This window comes from Protopterus annectens, chromosome 1.part2 (genome assembly GCF_019279795.1).
Source record: "Protopterus annectens isolate FY-2018-M chromosome 1.part2, PAN1.0, whole genome shotgun sequence".
Lineage (NCBI taxonomy): Eukaryota > Metazoa > Chordata > Ceratodontiformes > Protopteridae > Protopterus > Protopterus annectens.
The window spans coordinates 486944753-486968339 of record NC_056727.1 but is presented as its reverse complement, the minus strand read 5'-3'; the positions used below and the strand labels follow the sequence as shown (position 1 = coordinate 486968339).

The window sequence follows — 23587 nt, the reverse complement described above, 5'->3', positions numbered from 1 at the left end:
AAGAGTGCCCATCCGTCAAAGACATCTTGTTGTTACACTTAACACACTTTTTGAAGCCCGAAGGCCTGTGCTCTTTAAAATCCTTAGACATGTTTAGACAAGAACACACAAACACAGGGGAAAATGGTAGGGGCACCTTCTTCACAGAAAACAAAGAGCACGGGAAACTAGAACCTCTAACTCAAACGGCCTAGAGACCATGAGGTAACACAGGGAGGACTAGGTCCTCTAAGTTAAACGGGCCTAGCCCAGGAAAAACAGGGGAACAACAAACAGTCACACCACAAGGAACCCGCTAACAAAGGGGATTAACTTGCTACACAACAAGAACAAAAAACAGGGGAGGACTATGTCCTCTAACTGAAACGGGCCTAGCCCGTAAACACCAAGGGAAACGGGATACCAAGAAAAGTTCAATTGAACCGGTTATAAGCAAGACACACACACTAGCTATTAAAATAGCTTTTGGAGCTACTAAATTGAAAAAATAGTAGAAAAACTGTACTTAGCCATGGCCAAGAGCGAGGCCACATCCGAGCTGTACGAGCGGCAAACAACATCTGGGGGATAGGCGCATTGCAGCATGGGATACCTCTTAGCCACGAGTCAATTGAAGACTTTGAGCTAGAGTATGGCCGAGTCAGAGCCAAGGTTCGGCTCCGAATCCACAGGTAAGAATGTAGGCGAGATTGGACTACATAGCATCTTGTTTTTCTGATTCTATATAAGCCCAGCGTTTGTGCTAAGCTGCTCTCTGCACAGTGGCAGTTGGCAGTGTCCCTCATAGATGCAATCATATTCAAGTTAAAATTTCCCTTAAAATAACTAACTCTGAAATCTTCTCCAGTCTCACTGCTGCTCTAGGAGCATCTCAGCAACGTGCAGAACAGCATTCCCTTGTTGGATCACTGCAGTTCACACCGAGTACAGCACTCATTCTTCAACCATGTGCTATTATCTTAGGTTAAATCTCCCCTCTATTCTCCCTGGTTAATCTCATAACAAAAAACCTAAAACCATGGATAGGCACTTTTCTGTTATCTCTGTGGCCAGCCTGGCGGACATGGGCATTCTCAGGCAACACATCACTTGTCTCATGTACAATGACAACTACATAATCCTGAAACAAACAAACAAACAGTATAAGAGAGATGTAGTTACACACACAAAAATTGGGACATGACTCTCACATATTGACAAATCTAATGACAGACAGGTTGTCAGCATATGCACATCATTTCCCTCGCCAAATAAATCCACATATACGGAGGCACTCACAAGTAACTTATCAAAACTTCACATGCCTCCCGTACAATGCCCTCAAAAAAACATATGCAAACAAAACCAAGTCAACACCAACCACTACACATAAAAACATCCACATCACAGTCTTCACAAGCAAGCCCCTAAGTCGAACCACCACACATTCAAACATCTTGGTCATAGGAGAGTCCATCATTAGACACATGGATGCCCCCTCCACCCCCTCACCAGGTTAGATAAAGACAGAGTTACAGTCAGTTGCCTGTCAGGGACCAGGATTTGCCAGGTCATGCAGGCACTCAGGTCACTCAACCACAAGTACCAGTATGACTCAGTCATAGTCCATGTGGGTGTGAATGATCCGAGACATACTTCCCTAGACTATATGAAGAGAGACATGATGTACCTCTTTGAATATGTGTCACAGGTGGATACTAGCCTCACGCTGAGCAGCATTCTACCCTCACCAAGAATGATACCACAATACAAACAAAAAATGAATGACTTCAACAACTGGCTTAGCTACTGGTGTCATTCCAGGGGGATCCAGTATTTGTCAGCCTGGGGTGACAAGATCGACAGACCAAGCTGCTTTGCCAGAAATGGTCTGCACCTGTCGCTACTAGGCTTTTGAATACTGACCAAGGCATTAGCCACTCCCCACAGTGCTTTTCTAGGCAGTGCCAAACCAGCAGACCTACCAACTTAACAAATTCTTCTAATGACAAGCTGAAGTTACTGCTGCTCATTGGAGTCTTAACAAGAAACTGCACTCCTCAGAAACTCTCCTTGCCTGGAGAAAGCTGATATCTGTGCAGTCACAGAGATGTGTTTCAAGGCTGCAGAAAGCACTTGGGCAGTGCAAGACTACAGTGCCTATCACACATTCAGACCACCCTCTGCAAAGGAAAAAAATGAGAGGTGGAGGTGTACTCGCACATAAAAAAACAATCACACTTAAACGGTCAAGCAGGATGACTCACTTGAGCTACTCCAAGTCTAGCTGACCATAGGCAAAATCCCCCACCATATAAACAGTAACTATAGGTCCTCAAACATGAAAACCAGTCCACATACCTGAAGTTACTAGAATCACTTGCCATTCAGCCCAACATTTTAACCACCCTTCCATAAGCTGGGAAACATATATGACCAATAACATGCAAATTCAGAGATTCCTGGACTTTGCAAATGCCCTGGGACAGCTGGTCTGCATTCCCACTGGACACAGTACTCACAAACATGGAGAAGCGCTGCCCCCCACCACCACCACAGTAATATCCCCATTGGTAAGACTGGATCATAATTTAGTCTCCTTTGAAATAAATGTAATGGTAGAAGCCCCATCAAACCCTAAAACTGTAAAGAATTTTTCCAAGGTAAATTACCTATCAAGTGACAGCATCATTTTAAAGCTCCCCAACCCCAAAAACACAGAGGCCTATGCAGAAGTTTATACATAAATGCCCTGTACAACCACTTAATAGAAATGGCAGTAAATGACCAAACTAAACCTAGGTCTAGTCAGAGAAACTAGTCACCCTGGTGGACCCCTGGCATAAATAGATTATACAACAGAAGGAAGAAATTCCTGTCTAGAAGTAAGTGGGAGGGTGCACAACAGAGAAAAAAAAATTCCTCATTAGTCTCAACAGGCAAATCAGGGAAAGTACAGTTTTGTACCTACCATAAATGTAGATGTTCAAGTGTTCATCCTGCTACAGTCATCACACTTGGGTTATATCCTGCCGTCAGGCGGTCCCGCAGTCGGCCCGAATTTCAAAGTCTCGGTCCGGCGTCAGTTGCTGTCGCTTCTTCCTCGACGTCAGTGTGCCAGGGGTATATAAGAGGCATCCAACGCCATTTTCTTCAGTTTTTCTTGCCCCAGATGTCAGGTGCCCCCAAAAGGTAAGCAAAATATATATATATATATATATATATATATATATATATATATATATATATATATATATATATATATATATACATATGGCTGCTACATAAAAATAAAACAAAACCCTTAGGTACAAGCAAATACACCACAGAGGTAGAATAGGATAAAGTGGTAGAGATAAGTTCATTTAGTTCAAGGGGATGGAGGGAAGGTAACCTGGACTGCAGCAGGGTGAACACTCGAACATCTACATTTATGGTAGGTACAAAACTGTACTATGTTCATCGTGTTACCCTGCTGCAGTCATCACACTTGGGTTGAATCCCAAAGCTAAGGAGGGGAGGTGGAGTCAAACAGGGCTAGAAGAAGCTAGTAGGCCCTGCAAAACTGCAGTGGCAAAACCAGCTCTAGTCTTAGAGTAAAGAGGTAAGTGATAGTGTTTGGTGAAGGTGTGCACTGAACTCCAAGTAGCAGCTTCCAGAATATCCTTGGTTGGCACTCCCCTGAGAAAGGCTGCTGATGTAGCTGTAGCCCTGGTGGAGTGGGACCTAATGTTAACAGGTACTGGTTTCCCATGATGTGTGTAGCAGAAACGTATGCAATGTCCTATCCATTTAAAAATGGTCTGTTTTGAGATAGCGTTTCCTTGTGATCCTGTAGCATAGGCTACAAAGAGCTGGTCAGTTTTTCTGAAAGCCTTAGTTTTATCCAAGTAGTAACATAATTGCCTGTGAGTGTCCAAAGAGTGCAGGAGTCTTTCTCCTTTGTTCTGGGGATTTGGGAAGAAGGTGGGCAAGTGAATGGTTTGGTTTAGGGCCACACTGGATACCACCTTTGGCATAAAGGAAGGATTAGTTCATAGAGAAACTCTGTCTTGATGAAAAATGAGGAAAGGTTCCACTGCCATTAGTGCCTGTAGCTCTGAGAATCTTCTAGCTGAGGTTATTGCTAGTAGTAGGGCAGTTTTCCATGAAAGAAATTTTAAATCAGTTGAATAAGCTGGTTCAAAGGGCAGCAGTGTAAGCTTTTCCAGGACAAAGTTGAGATCCCAAGTATGTGTTGGAGATCTCCTTGGCGGTCTTAAGTTCTTAACCCCTCTGAGGTACTGTCTTAGGAGTGGATGTGAAAATAAAGGACGATCCGTGCTGTAATGAGCTGAAATTGCTGAGGCGTGGATCTTAATAGATGAAAAGGAAAGTCCTTTGTGTAACATCTCAGTTAAATATTGTAGAATCTGAGGAATGTTCGGCTCCAGGGGATTTAGGCCTTTCCATTTGTCTGAATATGTTTTCCTGGTGCTGGGCCTCCTGGCCTCCAGAATGACATCCATAACAGCTTTGGATAAAGGTGTTGGCTGGTTGTTTAGGTAAATTGCCATGCAGCCAGGTTTAAAGTCTTGAGCTGGCTGTGTAGAATCTGATTGTCTCGCTGGTTGAGCAGGTGAGGAATTTGTGGCAAAATCCATGGTGGGCCCTGGGCCATGTTCCTTAAAAATGGATACCAATGTTGGCGTGGCCAGTCTTGTGCAACGAGAATCATTTGTGGCCTCTCTAATCTGACTTTCAGCAGTACCTTTGCTAGAAGAGGCAGTGGAGGGAAGGCATACACTGTTAATGTTTTCCAACTGAATGAGAGGGCATCCACTTTCCAAGCTAGTGGATGGAAGGTCCTTGTGCAAAATTTTTGAAGTTGGTGGTTGTGGGGGCTTGCAAACAGATCTATGTCTGGGCGTCCCCATTTTTGAGCTATCATTGCAAATACTTGTGGATCTAGTTTCCATTCGTGTGGATCCATGATGTTTCTGCTTAGGTCATCTGCCAATGTGTTGTTCTTTCCTGGCAGGAATTATGCTTGTAATTGAACCTGGTAAGACAATGCAGTGTTCCACAAGGTCATTGCTTGCCTGCATAGAGGGTAGGAATGTGTGCCCCCTTGCTTGTTTATGTACCACATAACTGTGGTGTTGTCTGTCCTTATTAGCAGTTGTCCTGGGTGTAGAAGGTCCTTGAAAGCTGTTAGGGCATTCTGCACTGATAGCATTTCTTTTTGATCGCTATGCAGGTGTCTCTGATCTGTAGTCCTTTTGCCCTGAATGCACTGTCCTGCCATGTGTGCTCCCCAGGCATAGTCCGATGCATCTGTTGTCATAGTTTGCCTGGCTGTGGGTAAGGTGAAAGGCTGACCCTTGTTGAGGTGACATGTCTGTGCCCACCATAGAAACTCCTACTGCAGGCAGGGGAATGAGTGGAATCATTGTTTCTAAGCTGTGGCTGTGCTGAGTCCATACACTTTTCAGGTACCATTGTAATTTCCTCATATACAGTTTTGCAAATGGTATTAGTAGTATGCAAGATGCCATGAATCCCAAGGCCTGCAGAATTTTTCTTGCAGGGAGTTGGGTCTTTGTTGCCATTATTTTGAAAAACCGAAACAACTGTCGTTGTTTGTCTGGAATGAGATAAGCCATCTGGGCCGTTTGTATTCAAGTTGGCACCCAGGAATATTATGTTTTGTGAGGGCACTAGTTTTGATTTCTTTTCATTTACTGTGTACCCTAGGCAACTTAGAAGGTGTTTGACAAATGCTAGATGCTGTAAAAGAATGTCCTTGCTTTCTGCTTGAATAAGACAGTCGTCCAGGTATGGATATATTTGAATTCCTCTTTGTCTGCAGTATGCAATTACTGGTGCCAGGCATTTTGTGAAGACCCTGGGCGCAGTAGTTAAGCCAAAGGGCAGTGCAGAGAATTGATAATGCGTTGAACCTGCAATGAAGCGGAGGTATCTTCTGCAATTTTGTCTGATAGGGACATGCAGGTATGCCTCTTTGAGGTCCAAAGTGACTAGCCAAGCATTCTTGCCCAGCATGGGAAGAAGCTGCTGTAGTGTTAGCATCTTGAATTTTGGTACTTGCAGATAGTTGTTCAGAATTTAAAGATCCAGAATGGGTCTCCATGCTTTGTCCTTTCTTGGAACTAGGAAGAGTCTTGAGTAAAATCCTTGTCCTTGCTCCTGTGTAGGTACTTGTTGAATGGCTCTCATGTTCATGAGAGCTGTAATTTGTTTTTGTGCCTCTGCCCATTGATTTGGTGGCAGGTTTGGCATTCCTTTGATCCTTGGTAAGGTATGAAAGTGGAATCTGTATCCTTGAGAGACAATGTTTAGAACCCATTTGTCTTTTGTGATGATGTGCCAGTTGTCTGCAAAAAATGCTAGTTTTCCTCCCAAGGGTGTTGCCAGGACAGACTTGCTTGGTAATTTGAGGATAGAGTCATTGTGTCTGCCTTCTGCTAGCTTGCGGCCTGTCTTCTCCTCCTTTCTGGGTAGCAGAACCCCATTGGCGAGGTTTGTAAGGGCCCTGTGACTGACCTCTGCCCCTTGGGTGTCTATATTTGCCCCTCTGTGGTCTGTCTGAAGCTGGAAAGGACCAATTTTTGTTGGCCAATTTCTGCTGAAGTGAGGGTGTTGTACCTGCAAGAAATCCTTGACTGTTTGCATAGACTTAGCTTTATCCTCCATTTTCTTTCAAACCTCTTCTGCTTTGAAACCAAATAATACATCTTGTTGTAAAGGTGCATCTAATAATTTTGCTTTAACATGGTCAGGGAGGGTTTGCTCTTTTAACCAAGCATGTCTACGAATGACAGAGCCAGTAACAGCTGCTCTACAGGAAGCTTCCAATGAATCAAATCTGCATTGTAAAGTATGCTTGCCCACCTGTTCAGCTGCATGCAACAGATCCTGCATTTCCTTGAACTCAGGCTGTTCTGAGTGTGTGCTCATTTTTTGTTTTAACTGAGACATCAGGAATTGTTGATATTTCAACATGTGAAACTGGCAATTTAATGCTCTCATAGCCAGAGTTGCAGAGGTGTATATTTTCTTTCCCCATCTATCTAGGGCTCTGGAATCTCTTTCAGAGGGCACAGGATTTTTAGCCATAGAAGCCTTTGCTCCCTTAGGACCCTGGGATATGGTTTCTGGGTCAGCTATAGGGCTTTTATAAAGGAATTTGTGTGAGTCAGGTACTCTGTAGTATCTGTCTGGTTTGGCTGGAGCAGGAGGTAGAGAGTCTGGATTTAAACTAGACTCCAAGTAGACATCATCCACAATATCTAAAACAGGAGGGATAGCAAGAGGTCTGTGCTGGGGTAATAAAAGGAACTCTTGGAGCCTTTTCTTAGAATCTGAGTAATCCTGGCCTCCCCAGTGGAAATGTTCCCTCATGGTATGTAATGTTTCCCCAAAGGAGTAGTCTTCAGGGGGAGATGCTGAGGGAATAGAGTCTTCAGCATCAGAATCCTCATAAGGTGGAAAAGTGTAATCCTGTTCCTCAGAAGAATCTGAGGAGAGAGAAACCTGGTCAGAGGATGCATAATCCTCCTCTTGTCTTGGTCTTTTATCAGGAGGGGGATGGGAACCCCTGATAAGGGTAATTAAATATTCCGCCATCTTAAGCATCTGTTTCTTAGGCATGAGGCCTTGACCTGCAGACTGATGAACAGTTTTCTTAGGTTTTAAAGGAGTTTTAAGCTTAGCATAAGATTTAATGGTGAGTATAGTCGGTCTGAAGACACCTTCTGCAACCAAAGGTGTTTTCTCTGCACCGGTGTCTAATTCTGCTCCGGTGTCGGTAGATGGCTGTGTCGGCCTAGTAGACTCCGCTTGGGAGTCGGCAGCTGTCTGGGGTTCCAGCTCTGCGGTCCTCAGGGGCTGCATAGGCACCTCACTGAAAACCAGAGAACCGGCGACAGGCCCAGCTGAGGTCTCGGGGTCTGGCTTATTCCTAGGCTGCCTGTCCTTATCCTTGCGTTTTTTATGAATTGCGGTCGTCGGCTGCTCCGACGGCATGATATAATTAAATTTCCTACCAAAGTAATGCCGTGCGAAGTCAAAACGGCGTTTGATGTGCATTTATTAAACCTAGTGCAAAACCGACAACCTGTGACATCGTGGTCTAGGCCTAGGCAAGGAATACAATAGGAATGGAAGTCCTTATGAGGTATTTGCTTCCCACAAGAAATGCAATTGTTAACTTTTTCTGACATCGGACTGAGGCAAGAAAATGTTCCCCAACGGGGTACTTAGCTTTATTGAAGACTTCGGATTGAAATTCAAATCGAAAATCTCAGGTGTCTGCCGACCGGCACTTGCAAACTGCTTCTGCTTCGGGCACCACGCGGCAAGAAAGACTGAAGAAAATGGCGTCGGATGCCTCTTATATATCCCTGGCGCACTGACGTCAGGGAAGAAATGACAGCAACTGACACCGGACCAAGACTTTGGAATTCGGGCCGACTGTGGGACCGCCTGACGGCAGGATAACCAAAGTGTGATTACTGCAGCAGGGTAACACGATGAACATCGAAGTCAATTCTTCAAAAGCTAAATATGAGACTAAAACAGGCTCCCAAGCAAAGGATAACCACAAAACATTTTCCATTTATATCCAAAATCTTAAGGGACACACTTAAAAATGTGCTGAGTTGGCTATAGATGGTACTATCTATACCCACAAAGAAGAAACAGCAAGCCTGCTGGCTGATAAATTCAGCTCAGATTTCACCCCCCTCATCACCTCAGTCACTCCCCATGAAATACCCCCATCATTTCTTTGCCTGATATCACAAAAGAACAGGTCATCACTGCACTCTCTAAAGCTAGAAACAAAGCATCAGTGGGCTCTGATGGAATCCCAGGGTGCTCATTAAATAGCTTGAGGTATGACCTAGCAGACCTACCCAGATCTTTACTTAACTACAGCCTCCAGACAGGCTTTGACCCAGTAGAGTGGAGGACAGAAACAAACATCCTTCTGCACAAGGTGGGGCTATCAACGCACCCAGAAAACTATCGACCCATAAGTCTGACTAGCCGCACATGTAAGGCTAAAGAAAGCATAATCATGGACCTGATAGCAATGACATAGAAAGTCTCCACACTCTAGACCCAATCCAGTTTGGCTTTATTAAGGGCAGGTCCTGCCTGTTCAACCTGATGGACTTCTTTGAGAAGGTCAGCAAGGTCAAGGATGAGGGTAAGACAGTGCATACTACCTACATTGACCTAGCTGAGACATTTGAGATAATACCCACTCGGCTAGTATAGATAAACTCAGAAAATTGGGCATAAACTTGTAAGTCACCAATGGATAGCCAAATGGCTCACGGATAGAAAACATGTTATTAGAGTTGGGGAATCTACATCTACCAAAAGGTCAGTCAAAAGTGGAGTACCACAGGGCTCAATGCTGGTCCCCTTCCTGTTTAGGATATAGTTCTTAGATGTCAAAACAAATATAGATGGCCTTTGTCTGACCCAATTTTGCTGATGACTGGAATTTGGGGGCAATCAATGACTCCCCAAACAATGTTGATATCCAACAGAAAGGAATGACACAAACTAAAGATTGGCATCAAAGCCATGACTTCAAACCAAATGCGAAAAAGTGCATAATAATAATACCTTGGGAAATCAAATACCCCTGCAAATCACAACACTGACAGCACCCCCCAAGAGTGGATCCAGTGGTGAGAGATCTTGGTATTTAGATAGATAGTAATCTGAACTTTGACCACCATCTGTCCATGGTGGTGAGAAAATCCTTCTATGTGGCTCAGCTTATAAGTAAGGACATAGCATCCAGATCTAAGGATGTCACAGTACCACTGTACTCAGATCAGACCAATAACTGAGTACAATTCACCCTTTAGCATGTACCTTTCCAGGCACCTGCTACAGCTGGAGTGTCCTCAGAGGTTTCTCACCAAAAAAATACAGGGTATAACCATCATGTCATATGTGGACCGACTGAAAGCCCTATCACTGTATTCAGCTTCCTACTGATTAATGAGGGGTGATCTATGCAGGACCTATGAGGCAGTGTCTGACCCAGCCCTGATAGAAATGTTGCATGTTCACAAAACTAAGTGCACAAGGGTTACCTGCTCCAAGGATCTAAAACTGATTTCTGCCATTACTAGAACATGCTGGAGAGACAGACATGTATCCCAAGGATTGCCCCTCGTTTGGAATAGGCTGACTATTCATGTGAAGCTAAGCTGTTTCCTGACCATCTTTAAGCACTATCTGGACCAATGGACGAGAAATCACAGATTCTTTCCTGGGGTGGTGCCCATGTCCCCTATTAACAGAGGCAGTCCGTAAAAACTGTCAAAACTTCACTTGCTGACCCTTTTTATCTTTCCCCTAGGGATACAAAATTGGGCATAATCTGGGTAAAACTGGCTAGGCTTGTAAGGGCTTCTGAGCAGTTAGCCTTGTAATCTCCTATGAACCTATGAACTTTTTTGTCTAAATTTGAATAGTTTATACCGTAACAAGTTACACCCTTTTAACTATAGTCAGAATTAACAAGGCACTGGGTTTTTAAACCTTTAGCTACAAACTGCAAAACTCAGCTGCAATATCCTGGTGGCTTAGGCCAAAGTAGTGTTAGCAAGCTCAACAGCTCTCTTAAAGAACCTTTCAAAGTAATTTGAGGCTCAACACAGGCCATTATGAAGAAAATAAATATAATTATTTAGTCAGTTATGATAAATATTTAAGGGGCAGGGCACAGTGGGTCAAAGGCCAAGATATCTGCCTCACACTTCCAGGGTGTAATGTTCAATCCTGACTGCTGCTTAGTACGTATGTGTAGCTTTCACATTATTCCTGTGACAAGAGAGATTTGCTCAAAATACCATGGTTTTCTCCCACCTCCCAAAAAACACGTTAGTTGACTGCCTGCTGTAAACCATCCTTCTGTACTTCTTTTACTTCTTGCCTTTTTCATCCAATTCTTGGCTGAAAAAGACAGTTGAAAAATCAGTTTATTTATCTGGTCAACAAACAAAACATGCAATGACTATAAACAGACAGAAAATGCATTTAACACGGCAAATGAAACATTTACTGCAAACAAATAATTGAAAGAGGATGAGAGAGGAAACAGTTTTAGCTAGCAAGATACTAAATCCTTATTTACTTGAAAACTGAAGTAAGAAAGTGATCTACCAGGTAATGAGGGAAACAGCATAGAAATGTAGTTGTAGCCATCTTCAAAGCAACTTCAATGACTACATAAATCTAAATTGCACAAGATAAATATAGAGGAGACCAAGACAACGGTACAAAAGCCAGAAACAGCAAAAGTGGAGAAAAACGAAACTACTTTATGAACAACTAGAAACTCATACATGAGCTATGAATTCAGAGAGGAATTTTACTGCTTAACTTCAAAAGAAAGGGATGTAGGGGTAGCAGTAACAATGTTTTAGAACCTTGTGCTTTATTCAGAATCTGGGAAATGGTTAATGATTTAAAAAAAGGTGAACAATATTTCTGAGTGCCTTTTCAAGTTACAAGCACACTACCAAATATTAATGCTTTGCAAGGGCGGTCTTCAAATGATTGGGGATTCCTCATGGAAACAAAGTTCTGCTACCTTGGCAAGTTAACAGCACAGTAAGACTATGAACTGTTCTCAACCCTGAACGTGAGTAATATTAAGGAATACAAATTGTTTATTTACAGCTGCTATAATAGCTTTTAACTACAAATCATTTTGTAATCAATTCAAACATACTGGCAATTCCATCATATAAACAGTTAAGCAATAACCGAGGTGTGATATATTGAAGATTTACCCATGGTTGGTGTGGTTTAATCACGAAGGCAAAGCCCGAGTGATTAAACAAAGGCAATTGTGGGTAAATCTTCATTATACAATGACTGGCCATTACTATTCCAAAATGTCCATGCTGATTGGCCAGCGTGCCCATTGTAAATCAGACAATATACCAAAGGAAAAGGTCCAGTCGCCCGGACTTTTTTTCCATTGGTATATTGTCCAAGTTTTAATTTTTTTTTATTAAAAGAAAAATAAAGCTGTAGTCCCGACTCCACACATACGAGAAAGGCAGCATGAAGAAAATAGAAGGAAAATCAGGCATGGCATTTAAAATAGAATACACGTACCTGATTTCCCTTGTATTTTCTTCAAGCTGCCTTTCTTGTATGTGCGGAGTCGGGAGTGCAGCTCTCCTACACCTAAATTGCCACAAACCAATATTAAAAAAAAAAATGAAATTACAGAAAAACGGAGCAACGGAGATCTTTGTTAGGTCACTCGGGCTTTGCCCTTGTGACCAAAACCACACCAACCGTGGGTAAATCCAGCATTACCCACACCCAGGCGTAGGTTATTGCTTAAATATACCACAACCACTGGGTCGGTTATTGCTATTATACAATGACATTATTTAAGGAAAAAAATACTCACATTTCTTAAATAATGACTTTGTAAAACAGCAGATTACTGTTCTTCTGCCGGTTGAGGTATACTGCTTCTTTGTTTTGATGTACTGTGCATGCGTATGTATGGGACTTGCGTTCCCACACATACCCAGTACATCAATGCTTTGAAACGGAAGCAACGGAGAAAAGAAAGTCTCTGTTGCTCCATTTTCTCTCTCTTTTTTTTAATTGTATAAAAAAAAAAAAAAAGTTTTTGGGCACTTTATACCAATGGAAAAAAGTCCGGGGGCAACTGGACCTTTTTCCGTTGGTATATTGTGGGATTTACAATGAGCACGCTGGCTGGGCTGGGTCAATCAGAATGCACGGTTTTGAATATTAATAGGGAGTCATTGTACAATTTAGGTTTTGAACAGATAAAATGAACAAAAATCAAAGGTTATACTTTACTTCAGATGAAGAGCTTTCTTAAGTTCATAGATTCATAGATCGCAGACATACTGGACATGCAGTCTAGGAGACCACTGAGGAGCCTAGCCCTGTTTCCCAATTGCTACAAAGCACTGTCAAGTTACAGGAAAACTATGCCCTAAATGCAACATTTCCTTTCCAAACAGTATATTTCAAACCTCAGAGGATGATCCCCATGCTTTCACATATTAAAAAGTAGCATTTAGTAGTTTCTCTAACTCTGGCATTTCTGTCCTAGTCTGCTTTCGTACTACACAACATGCTGAGGCTGAATGAAATCTCATGATACTTTCATTAGCAATTTCTCTATCTTGCTATTGCATTATAATCTTTATCACAGTTCAAAGCATTTTGCTAAGGTTGCAAGAATCACAAGTACCTATAGCAGTTTTTTTCCACATCCAATAAATTCATAAAGCTCTTCAGACATAAAATTGACAACTCTGATTTGGAGCTGTCATATAAAAAGCTTTATTCTTTCTTGTGGCTGTAAGCATCTTAAATCTGACAAGAATAACTTCACTAATTAGCTGAACTTTGCAAGGCAAATATAGTACTTTGGCCGAGTCAGGGAAGATAGTTAGAACTAAAACTCACACAGTATCTGATCTTAAAAAGCTGTGTTATATCATATAATTCTATACTTTAAGAGCTTTTCATACATGACATGCAAAAGTCACTGCGAAAAAGTGACATTTCTATAGTGTGTACACAAACTTGACATTACTTCTGATTACTTTCAAACACACCATATAAGGCAATGTAATCTAATCAACCGCACCCTCACAGTGCACTATGGGCAAGAAATAACTTTCCAAGACAACAAGATCATGTCAGCAAGTCTGCCCCCATGAAGGCATACACAGTTTGTAAAGAAAACGTTGCAAGTAGCAAAACATAGTTACTGTGGTGCTGACAAGATCAGATTGTGTAGAAATGCATGGTAAGATAAAATAAATATTTTTTCCTTTTTGCCCATAGTGGTCCTTTAAGTGATTTGCTCAAGGACACACATTAGCAAATGAAGGCTGAGGGAACTCAAACCCTGTACCACAGGAAGCAGCTTGTTTACAGTTCAGAGCCTTAATCCTTTGTGCTAACTGTCACAGAACTATTTCTTATAGATAAAACTTGCATTTCCCATGACAGATATGTACAACAAACACGAAATTGCTTAGCAGCATATTAGTTGTACTATCCTGGACTTGAGATTTACAAGGCTTTCTTGCATATATTTTTAATGACTGTGAAACACAGTGTTTAATGCAGAATTGATACATTACTAAAATGTATTAGGGGAACTAGTTACCTTCCTCCTCCAAGAAAGAGAAGTCCAAGGGCCACATAGTGAGCCATATGAAACCCATAATTCATTTCTACTCCAGTCTTCTTGTGCATGAAGCGACAAAGCTGCAGAACTTTAAGATTCCCTGAGCCAGACATCACCATAGCAAGTGAAATCAGCACCACACTTAGGCAGGTTTCCAGGTTGTAATGACCTGTCTTGAAAGGCATGGAAAAATAAATATTCAGTATACTTTTATCAAAATGAAAACAGTAACCTACCAACAATGTTTCATAAAATTAACACATTCCATATCTTTCCTGGCCAAAAATGTTCTTCATCATCAGTTTCCCAGCACTTTTAGCAACACACTTTCTTTCTTCCTCTCTCTCTCTGGAAGCCATGCAAGTTTGAGAAAAGTATAAAACTAAAATGTTACTGTACATCTCCATGTGTACAACTTTTGTAAATGTTTTTTATACTGGTTGCTGCTTAACAGTTTACAAAGACATTTTGAAAAGCAATCAAAATAAACCTCTGGAAAGACTTCTGCATATGTGATTGATATGATTTTCTTAATTACATTTATCAGTCAACTTACATACAACAAATGGCATGAAGTACAAGAAAGATACAACCAATATTAGTTACTAATCAGAAGGAAGAGTTGGAAGACTGCATTCATCACAACCACAGATGTTCATATAATAGGATCATTGCTGTAGTACATTCAGGCACAGGCAGCCAGAAATTTTGCTGCAAGCATGCATTATTTTGCTCCTTCCTGGAAGAAGACTGGAGTCACCAAAAATAAGCCTGTATCTGCAAGCTTCATCTAATGTAGACAACATCAGAAAACCCAAAGGAAGAAATGGTAGCTACAAACCAGCAATGGCCCTTCACCAAAAAATCCTAACCCCCCCCCCACAATAAAAAAAAAACACGCACACACGTACACACAAAATCAACAGCCTCAAAAGATAAAAGGCCCCAAAGAATACTTTGAATATCATGTTGTTGTTTGTCTTTTCGGCTTCTCCCAGTTAGGGGTCGCCACAGCGGAATTCTGGTTTGCTAATGATTGGCAGTAGATTTTTATGGTGCCGAGTTGCCAGCCTGACGCTCAACCCTCAGTGAAAGCACACCCATTCACGCATGTCTTTCAAATGCCACTCGACCGTGGGAAGGACATGCAGACTCCACACAGCAGGCACTCCAGCCGAGAATCGAACAGGAGAACCTCTTGCGGTGAGGCAACAATGCTACTGCTGCACTCTGTATAATGTCAGTAAAAACATCAACCCACCAAATAACTGAAGAACTGTGTAGGAAATAAGGGATAAAGGTGGAAGGAAGTTACTATTGCATTAAATACCCTGAAGTGCAGGTGTGCTCAAGAAGATTCACTGTTGCAGACATTACTTGTGGGATTCTTGTCTGCAGGAGCACAAACTGTCAGCCTGCCTTCCACAGCTGTACCCTCCCCATCCTGGCTTTGGCCAAATCCTTCCTACTCAAAATTCAGTAGAATTAGATGGGCACTGGCAACACTGGGTGGACAAGGGACATGTCAATACACTAGTGTACAACTGGACTTAGGGGACAAATTCCAGTGACAAACATTCAAGTACAAGTCTCAAGTCTGCTTCTATGTGTTCTCTGCAGAGTTAGAGGAAGTGGGAAGGTGGAGGAAAGAAGGTACAGATGGTACTAATCCCAACCCCCAGGAAGTCAAAGCAGGAAAAAAGAAAGGGAAAGTGGAGGGAAACAAGACCTGCAACACTGAATTTAGTTGAATATAATTATGGTAACTTCCTAATAGTTCTGCCATGTTCTTTGTAATATTCAGTGTTGCAATCATCAGTTCTGTTAAGGCTTCCACAGTATAGCTAGTGTGACACCCCTGCACTGGCCCAGTAATCAAGGAGCCTCAATCCTCACCACTGGCAACAGTGGAGGACGTACACACTGGGAGGATGAAAAGTACACACACAGTAAAGTGCAATTTCCCTTAAGAGCACACAGAGACCAAAGTCAGTCTTGGGCTGGTTTCTCCCTCTTTCTCGAGATCCCTAACAAGACTCCCCACTGGCACAGCTCTAGGGTTGAAATCTCAGCTGAGGGGTCAAGCCAAGACCTCCAGCACCCTATCTGTCCAACCAGTGCTTCATGTCCCTGCCCAAGTAGCTGACACATACACACTTTGAGACTTGATTTTTATACAAATACACACACCCCTGGGGAAGGCTAGCACAGGTTTACTAGTTATGCCCCCTTCTGCCCAGACTATAAGTAAGTTTCCACTGCCACCAACCCTCTTAACAGCTACTATAAGGCACTTACAAAGGGTGTCTAATCATATTGTGTAATGTTACTATATCCAAATGGTAATTTTCATCAAGAGCCAGGCTATTAGGAGTGGCCTGTAAAGTTTCACCAAATACATATGCCAGTACTCTTAAGAGCATAAACATGTCTCACAAATATCAGCCACAAAGATAGGTTTAAATATATGTAATAATAAATAATAAAAGAACAAGACAATACTCAGTCCAGAAACACAGTTATTTCAGAGTTCAAAATCACAGGAAATATTTTAAAACAACATTGCAGGACAGTCTTGAATACAGAAAACATCTAAACTAATCTTTATTTCCTATGTATATCTAAAAGAGATATGATGCCCTAGGAACTTACTTACAGACAGGCAAGTGCAGATGATGATAAGTGGGTGTTCTTGCTAGGTCCAAGACAAAATCCTAAATGCCCAGTCTCTCTCTCTCTGAGAGAGTTCCCAAATTAATATCAAACATTACTGCTGGGCCAGCTTGGATGACACCTATTTGTCACCTGACTTCAGTTTCCAGGCTAAACAGAAACTTAACAGAATTTCACATCTCTGTGTTAAAAATTACATATCTCTCAGATGTTTGCCAGATCTTGGAAGTCATAAAACAATGAAACAGTTTACATTTTAAACCTAGTAATTAGTTTTCTTTCAAGACAATAAAAAAACTTCTAGCTGTAGACACTGTCTGCTTCTGCATTGAAACTGAGAGATAACATATCTTGTTTATGGTCCAGCTATAAAGCAACTTAACCTCAACTAGTCTTAAGTTTTGCAAGTTAATCTTCTATGTTCTAGCAGGGTATGCTGTGGTTACACCTGTGTAAACCATATCAATATTCACAAATGACATACAATTATTTACAAAATTCCAGATAGCTGGGCTGGCAGCGTGACAGGTAGTAATAGTGAACAACAGGTGACTGGCCTTTACTGGACTATCAGGACAGAAAACCTTAGAGAACTGCCATGGCAAAGCTCACCAAGTCCTGAATCCAACCCTCAAAATGTAATGTTTGAAGAATGTCTGGACAGAATACCACATAGCCACTTCCAAATGCGACTGGGCTTCCACTCCTCTGAAGAATGTCCTGTTGACTGCTGTGGCTATATTGGAGTGTCACCTTATATGACCACACATAGATTTCTCATAAAAGGTGTAACAAAACACTAAGTGGCTAGCAAGGCATTTGACAGCTCTCCCTCCTTACCCTTTGCAAAAGAATGCAAATGGCTGACAGGATTTCCTGAATCCCTTAGTTCTACACAGAAAGAATTTCAGCTGTCTATGTATATTTAAAGCATGCAAGGCTCAATCCCCTTTATTCTGTGGATATGAGGAAAAATGTCAGGAGGTAAACGGCTTACTTACAACTCTGCAATAACTATGCTATGTCCTTGTGAAAGATCAGAAAAAACTTCTTTATAAGCAATAGGTTGCAATTTAGGCATGTTGCAACTTGCACATCCTTCTGGAAGAAGTTACAGCCATCAAACACTGCATTTCCAGGAAAGAACTTGAGTTCAGAGAAACTCATGGCTAGTTTCTCTAATACAAAGTTGAGGTCCCCTGCTGGAGCAACTTCCTTTTTGAGTAGACTAAAATGAAGTTCCTTTTTTCAGGAAGTGAATGATTGACTGGCAATGGAGAGTACAAGGGAGGATCTAAAGGCAGGCAAACACTGACAAACTAAACTTGTACATTCAAAGAGGAATAAGGCAGCCCTGGTTTGTACAGGTCTGAATGAAAGATCAAATGATTCCAACACTTCCATCATTTGGAGTTCACAAGCTTTGTCTTACTCTGTTTCTAAAAGATCACATCATGGTGGAAAAGCCTGATGCATCTCAATCCAGGGGCATCTTTCAAGCTGACTCTGGGAACCAAGACACTCACTACAGACTCATTGGACATAGTTTGATGGGGCTTCTTTGGGAGATCTAAGAATCCATGGCATATGGAACAATGAGACAGAAACAGACAAATGTAAAAGAGTTGATGGCTGTAGTTCTAGCTCACAACACATTCAGACAGATCTGGGTGAAGGGCATCCTGCATCTCCTCACAGACAATACTACAGGGATATGGTATATCAACAAGCAGGGAAGGCAGTTGCTTGTACATACTTTGCAGACTGGCAATACAAATTTAGGAAGTAGTGTAGATATAGAACTGATGGTCAGGGCATCTTACATCTCATAACAGGAGACTGCTCTAGCAGACAGGCTGAGCAGCTTAGCTCTCATGAATAGGTACTCAGCAGAGATGCATTCTTGGATCAGACACACAGGTGAAATGAGCCAGAATTATACCTTTTTGCTTCCCCAGAGAAAGTGCAATTCAAAGTTTTCTGCATGAAAGCAGCTACAAGAATCTGGAAAGTCTATTCTTTCCCTCGTCCATGGGTTGGTCTTTTTCTGTACGTCTTTCCTCCAATACCTTGCATCCCCAGCGTATTGATAAAGGTAATGCTGTTGGTATCTCTCCCTTTTGACTTAGACAAAAAAAGTCTAGCAAAGGAAGAGACAATCCTATTAAATCAGTGAGTGGATCTCTTGACACAGAAAAATCGATCCTTGCTACACTTTATCCTCAAAACACTGAAGAAGACAGCATGGATGGCTTAGCTCTCTTCACCCAGGTATGTTTCCAGATGATATGCTGCATATAATGAGGAAACCAAACACTATGACACTGTATTTATCGAAGGGGGAAAGATTTTCCCTTTTGCAACTTCCTAGAAATCAGACCCCAAATTTAACTTGGCACCTATGGTACTCTGCAACTTTTCAAATGATGCTTCTGGGTCATAAACTGTAGTTCCTGCATATTTTTATCTTCACATGTCTACTAGGGTACAGCAATGATGCATATGGACCTGTTTCGTGCTTAGACTGGGAAACATATAGAAAAAAATAACAGACAGGAAAACCATAATGTCAGTCATAAGGCTGACACAACAGTAACAAAGTTAAGCAGCAAGTACATCATTAAAACAAACTAAGCATAAAATGCAGTCATATGGAGCCTTGCTAGAGATCCCATCGAAATGCAAGACACCAGAGTACTGAGGAATACCCTCACTGTGACAGGTTCCCTCACTAATGTCTCTCATAGGTTCATAGGTTGGTACTAAGCTATCAGCCCTTGGGCCTATACAAGCCTAGCCATAACAATTCCCTGGCTATTTCTTCCCACATTATTTACTTTCCTGGACCCCTGTCTAGCAGGGTGACTGACGTGATCCCTGGGGTGAATTTCCTTTCTCCCATCCAATCGTCAAGGTTCCTCTTGAAGAGGTCCAAAGAGGCACTCTGCTTGACATGTATAGGCAATCTATTCCAGAGTCTGGGGAGTCTCTGGGTCAGGAACCTATCCCTCCAGCATGTTTTGTTTATTGTGATGACAAGGTTTAGATCCCTGGAGCGTGTAGCTCTGACGGATTGGGATTTCTTTAAGTGTAGCATGTCCAACAGCTCTGGGTTTGACATGGCCTTGTATGTTAAGCAGAGATCGCCTCTGAGTAGACGATATGCGACAGAGTATAGCAGGAGTTTTTTAAGGAGGTCAGCGTAGGGCATCTGCTTTAGGCCTGTGATTCTTTTAGTGAGGTATTTCTGAGGCCTTTCCAGTTGTTGCAGATGTCTTGAGAGGTACATACCAAATGGGGCGTTGTATTCTATAATGGGTCTAATGAAGGATGAGTACAGTGGGACAATGACCTCCTTTTTTCTGGATGAAAAGCCCTTCGTGATGAGGTGTGCCACTAAGAAGGATTTCCTGACTGTTGTGGCGATGTGGTTATCGAAGGTGAGACCACTGTCCACCTGTGTCCCTAAGTCTCTTATCACACTTTCTGTGTTTAGTGTGCTGCCACCTATATGGTAATTCATGGATACATGTTTTTTCCCAAAGGGGATAACAATACATTTCTTGGCATTGAGCTTGAGCCCATGGCTCTGGCACCAAGCATCTGTTTCTGTAAGGCCCTTTTGTAGAGTATCCACATCATTTGGGGATTCAATAATGACTCCCAGTTTGCAGTCATCTGCAAACTTTGTTAGCCAGAGTCCCTTAGTGTTGACCTGTACTTCAGAGAAGTAGATGCCAAACAAGAGCAGCCCCAGGACTGAACCCTGAGGTACTCCACTTGTCACTTGTCTGGAGCTGGATTTGGAGTCGGCTACTTTTACAGTGTGGGTTTTATGAGTAAGCCATTTAGCAACCCACTGGGTGATATAGGGATTAATGCCCAACTTAGTAAGTTTATCTATGATTCCAGTGTGGGGGATGGTGTCAAAGGCCCTGGCAAGGTCTAGATAGGCTGTGTGGACCACCTTACCCTTGTCCATGGCTCTGGAGACTGATTCAAAGAAGTCAATCAGGTTCAGGAGACAAGATCGGCCCTTCACAAACCCAAACTGGGTGGGGTCCAGTGTTTGAAGGTTGCCAATGTCTTTGTTTATAAGTTCCATGATAATACGCTCCATGGCCTTGCAGATAAGGCTTGTCAGACTGATGGGACGGTAGTTTCCGGGATCCAAGGTGGATCCCCCCTTGTGGATTGGGATAACTGTAGCTGTGTGCCACTCAGTGGGCACGAAACCTGAGGTGAGGCTATGATTAAACATGACACTTAGGTGAGGTGCCAGTTCATATTGTAGTTCATGTAGTACACAGCCCGGGATGTCATCTGGTCCCATGGATGCTGTATTCTTGGCTTTAGAGAGTGCGTTTTGTACATGTGTGGCCGTTATTACTGGAATTTGGCAATCTTCCGGTATTGAGATGGGCCATTTAGGGAGTGAGAGGGGGGTGAATTTGGCACTGAATCGACCTGCCAGGATATTGGCAATATCCTTTGGATCAGTATATTTAATGCCATTCTGTTTTAGCTCAGAGCAGATCTGAGCATTGCCATTTAGATTCTTGACATAGTTATAGAATGCTTTGTGGTTGTCTTTGGAATCTTTGGCAATTTTATTTTCGTAACTAGCTTTGGAGGATTTTATGAGGCATCTCAGTTTCTTACTGATGCTAGTAAGGGAGTTTTTTGCATCCTGGGATTTTCCTCTTTTCTGCAAAAGTTTCTTCCTTTTGTTGTAAAGTTTGTTTATGGCAGGGGACCACCAGATTGGCTTCCTTTTTTGGATGAGAGCATTTTGGTTCTATTTGGGATGGCATGATTCATGCATGAGTGGATGTGCTCGTACAGTGCCTTAGTGTAGGATTCAGCAGTTGAACTTTCAGTTCCCGTCTGCATGGGTGCCATGAAGTTTGTCACTTCTGACTTGAGTAGCATGAAGTTGGCTTTGGAGAAGTTTTTTATGGTGGTTTCTTTACTGGGGGGTGGGGGTGGGATGTGGATGTTAAGGGTGATTAGCTTATGGTCAGACCTGACTAACGAGGGGGTGACCATAGGTGTGGAGCATTGATTTCCTATGTTGGTAATGACCAGGTCTAGGATATTGGAGCCCCTGGTGGGACTATGGATTAGTTGATCCAGGGCGTTGGAATTTATGAATTCCAAGAACCGTTGCACAAAGGTGTTGGGACATGAGTAGTTTTCCCAGTTAATGGCAGGGTAGTTAAAATCACCCAGTATTAGGGTGTTTGGTTCTATCTTAATATTTTCCAGTATGTTTAGAAAGGTGTAGTGAGAATCTTGGGGTATGGTGGGGGATCTGTAGCAAGCTACAATTTGGAATGCAGTCTTACCTAGTGTTAGTTACACTTGGAGAATTTCAGACACATTGTGTTGGCCAACTAGCCTGGTGGTGTGAATATCCTTGGTGAATATTGACACTCCTCCACCTTTAGTGTTTCGGTCCTGGTTTGGTGGCCGAAAAGTGTGGTAAGAGTTGTAGCCTGGTATTGCAGGGGTGCTCTCTGGAGCCTTGAACCAGGTCTCAGTTACTGCACAGATATCGATGTTCTCCATTTTTAGGAGTGCCTCGAGAGAGTGCATTTTGAGGTTTACACGTCTAGTATTGAGTAGCATTACCTTCAGATTTTGCATGCTTGTACCTGTTACGGTGGTGGTTTTTTCCTTTGAAGCTTGCCTAAAAAAGGCACTATAGGGGTGGCAAGAGCCTTAGCCAGTAACCTGAATCCCAGGGGTGACAGGTGCAGACCATCTCTGGCAAAGCATCGTGGTCTGTCAATCATGTCATCCCAGGCAGACAGATACTGGATCCCCTTTGAATGACACCATAAGCTTAGCCAATTGTTGAAGTCAATCATTCTATCCTTATATTGTGGTATCATTCTGGGCGAAGGCAGGATGCTACTCAGGGCTAGGGTCATACCTGCCTGGGCCAGATGATCCGAGAGCTCTTCCATGTCTCTTTTCATGTAGTCCAGGGAGGTATGTCTCAAGTCATTCACTCCAAAATGGACAATGACAGAGTCATATTTGTACTTGTTGTGGAGTGACTTGAGTGCATGCGTTATGTGGCGGATCCTGGCACCCGACAGGCAGCTGACTGTAATTTTCTCCTTATTCAACCTGGTGAGAGGGACATCAGTGTGCCGGACTATAGAGTCACCTATGACTAAAGTGTTAGGTACATTGTCTTGCCTTAGGGGCTGTTGCTGGGTGGCACACTGGTGTTGTGAACTATGTGACACATTGGTTGTGATTGGTGTTTGTTTGCGTTTCAGCTTCAGAGGTCTTTGTTGCTTGGGCAGGTTAGAGTTAAGGGCCTCTGCATATGTGGATTTAGTGTTGCTATATGTGGGTGTTGGTGGTGCGGGTTTAGAAGGGCTATGTGTTGCTTGAGGTGCAGTGCGGGTGTTAACCTTCTCCTCTTGACTGCTTAGCACAATCTTGGGTGGAGAGAGCTTTGCTTTCATTTTGGCTATGTAAGTACATCTCTCACAGGTTGTAGTGTTGGGTGGTAAGAGGAGAGGGTTGTCTGTGTACATGAGGCAATTGCTGCATTGCCCCAGTATGCCCAGATTCACCAGGTGGGCAGGAGAAATCACCGGAAGCTGACTCTTGGACATGCCTGGTTTGGGGCTTTTTTTTTCTTTTCTTTGTAAAGTATAGGAGCTGTTTCCTTAG

The 23587-nt window shown here is 42.5% G+C and overlaps 1 protein-coding gene across 1 annotated transcript in view; it reads right to left on the bottom strand.

The window, feature by feature from the left end:
- ANAPC1 (anaphase promoting complex subunit 1) overlaps positions 1-23587 on the bottom strand; it is a 3613296-nt gene that overhangs the window by 914790 nt on the left and 2674919 nt on the right. Inside the window, exon 36 of the mRNA XM_044060160.1 lies at positions 14198-14391. Coding sequence (XP_043916095.1) covers positions 14198-14391 — 194 coding nt within the window. The remainder of the gene's footprint in view (positions 1-14197; positions 14392-23587) is intronic.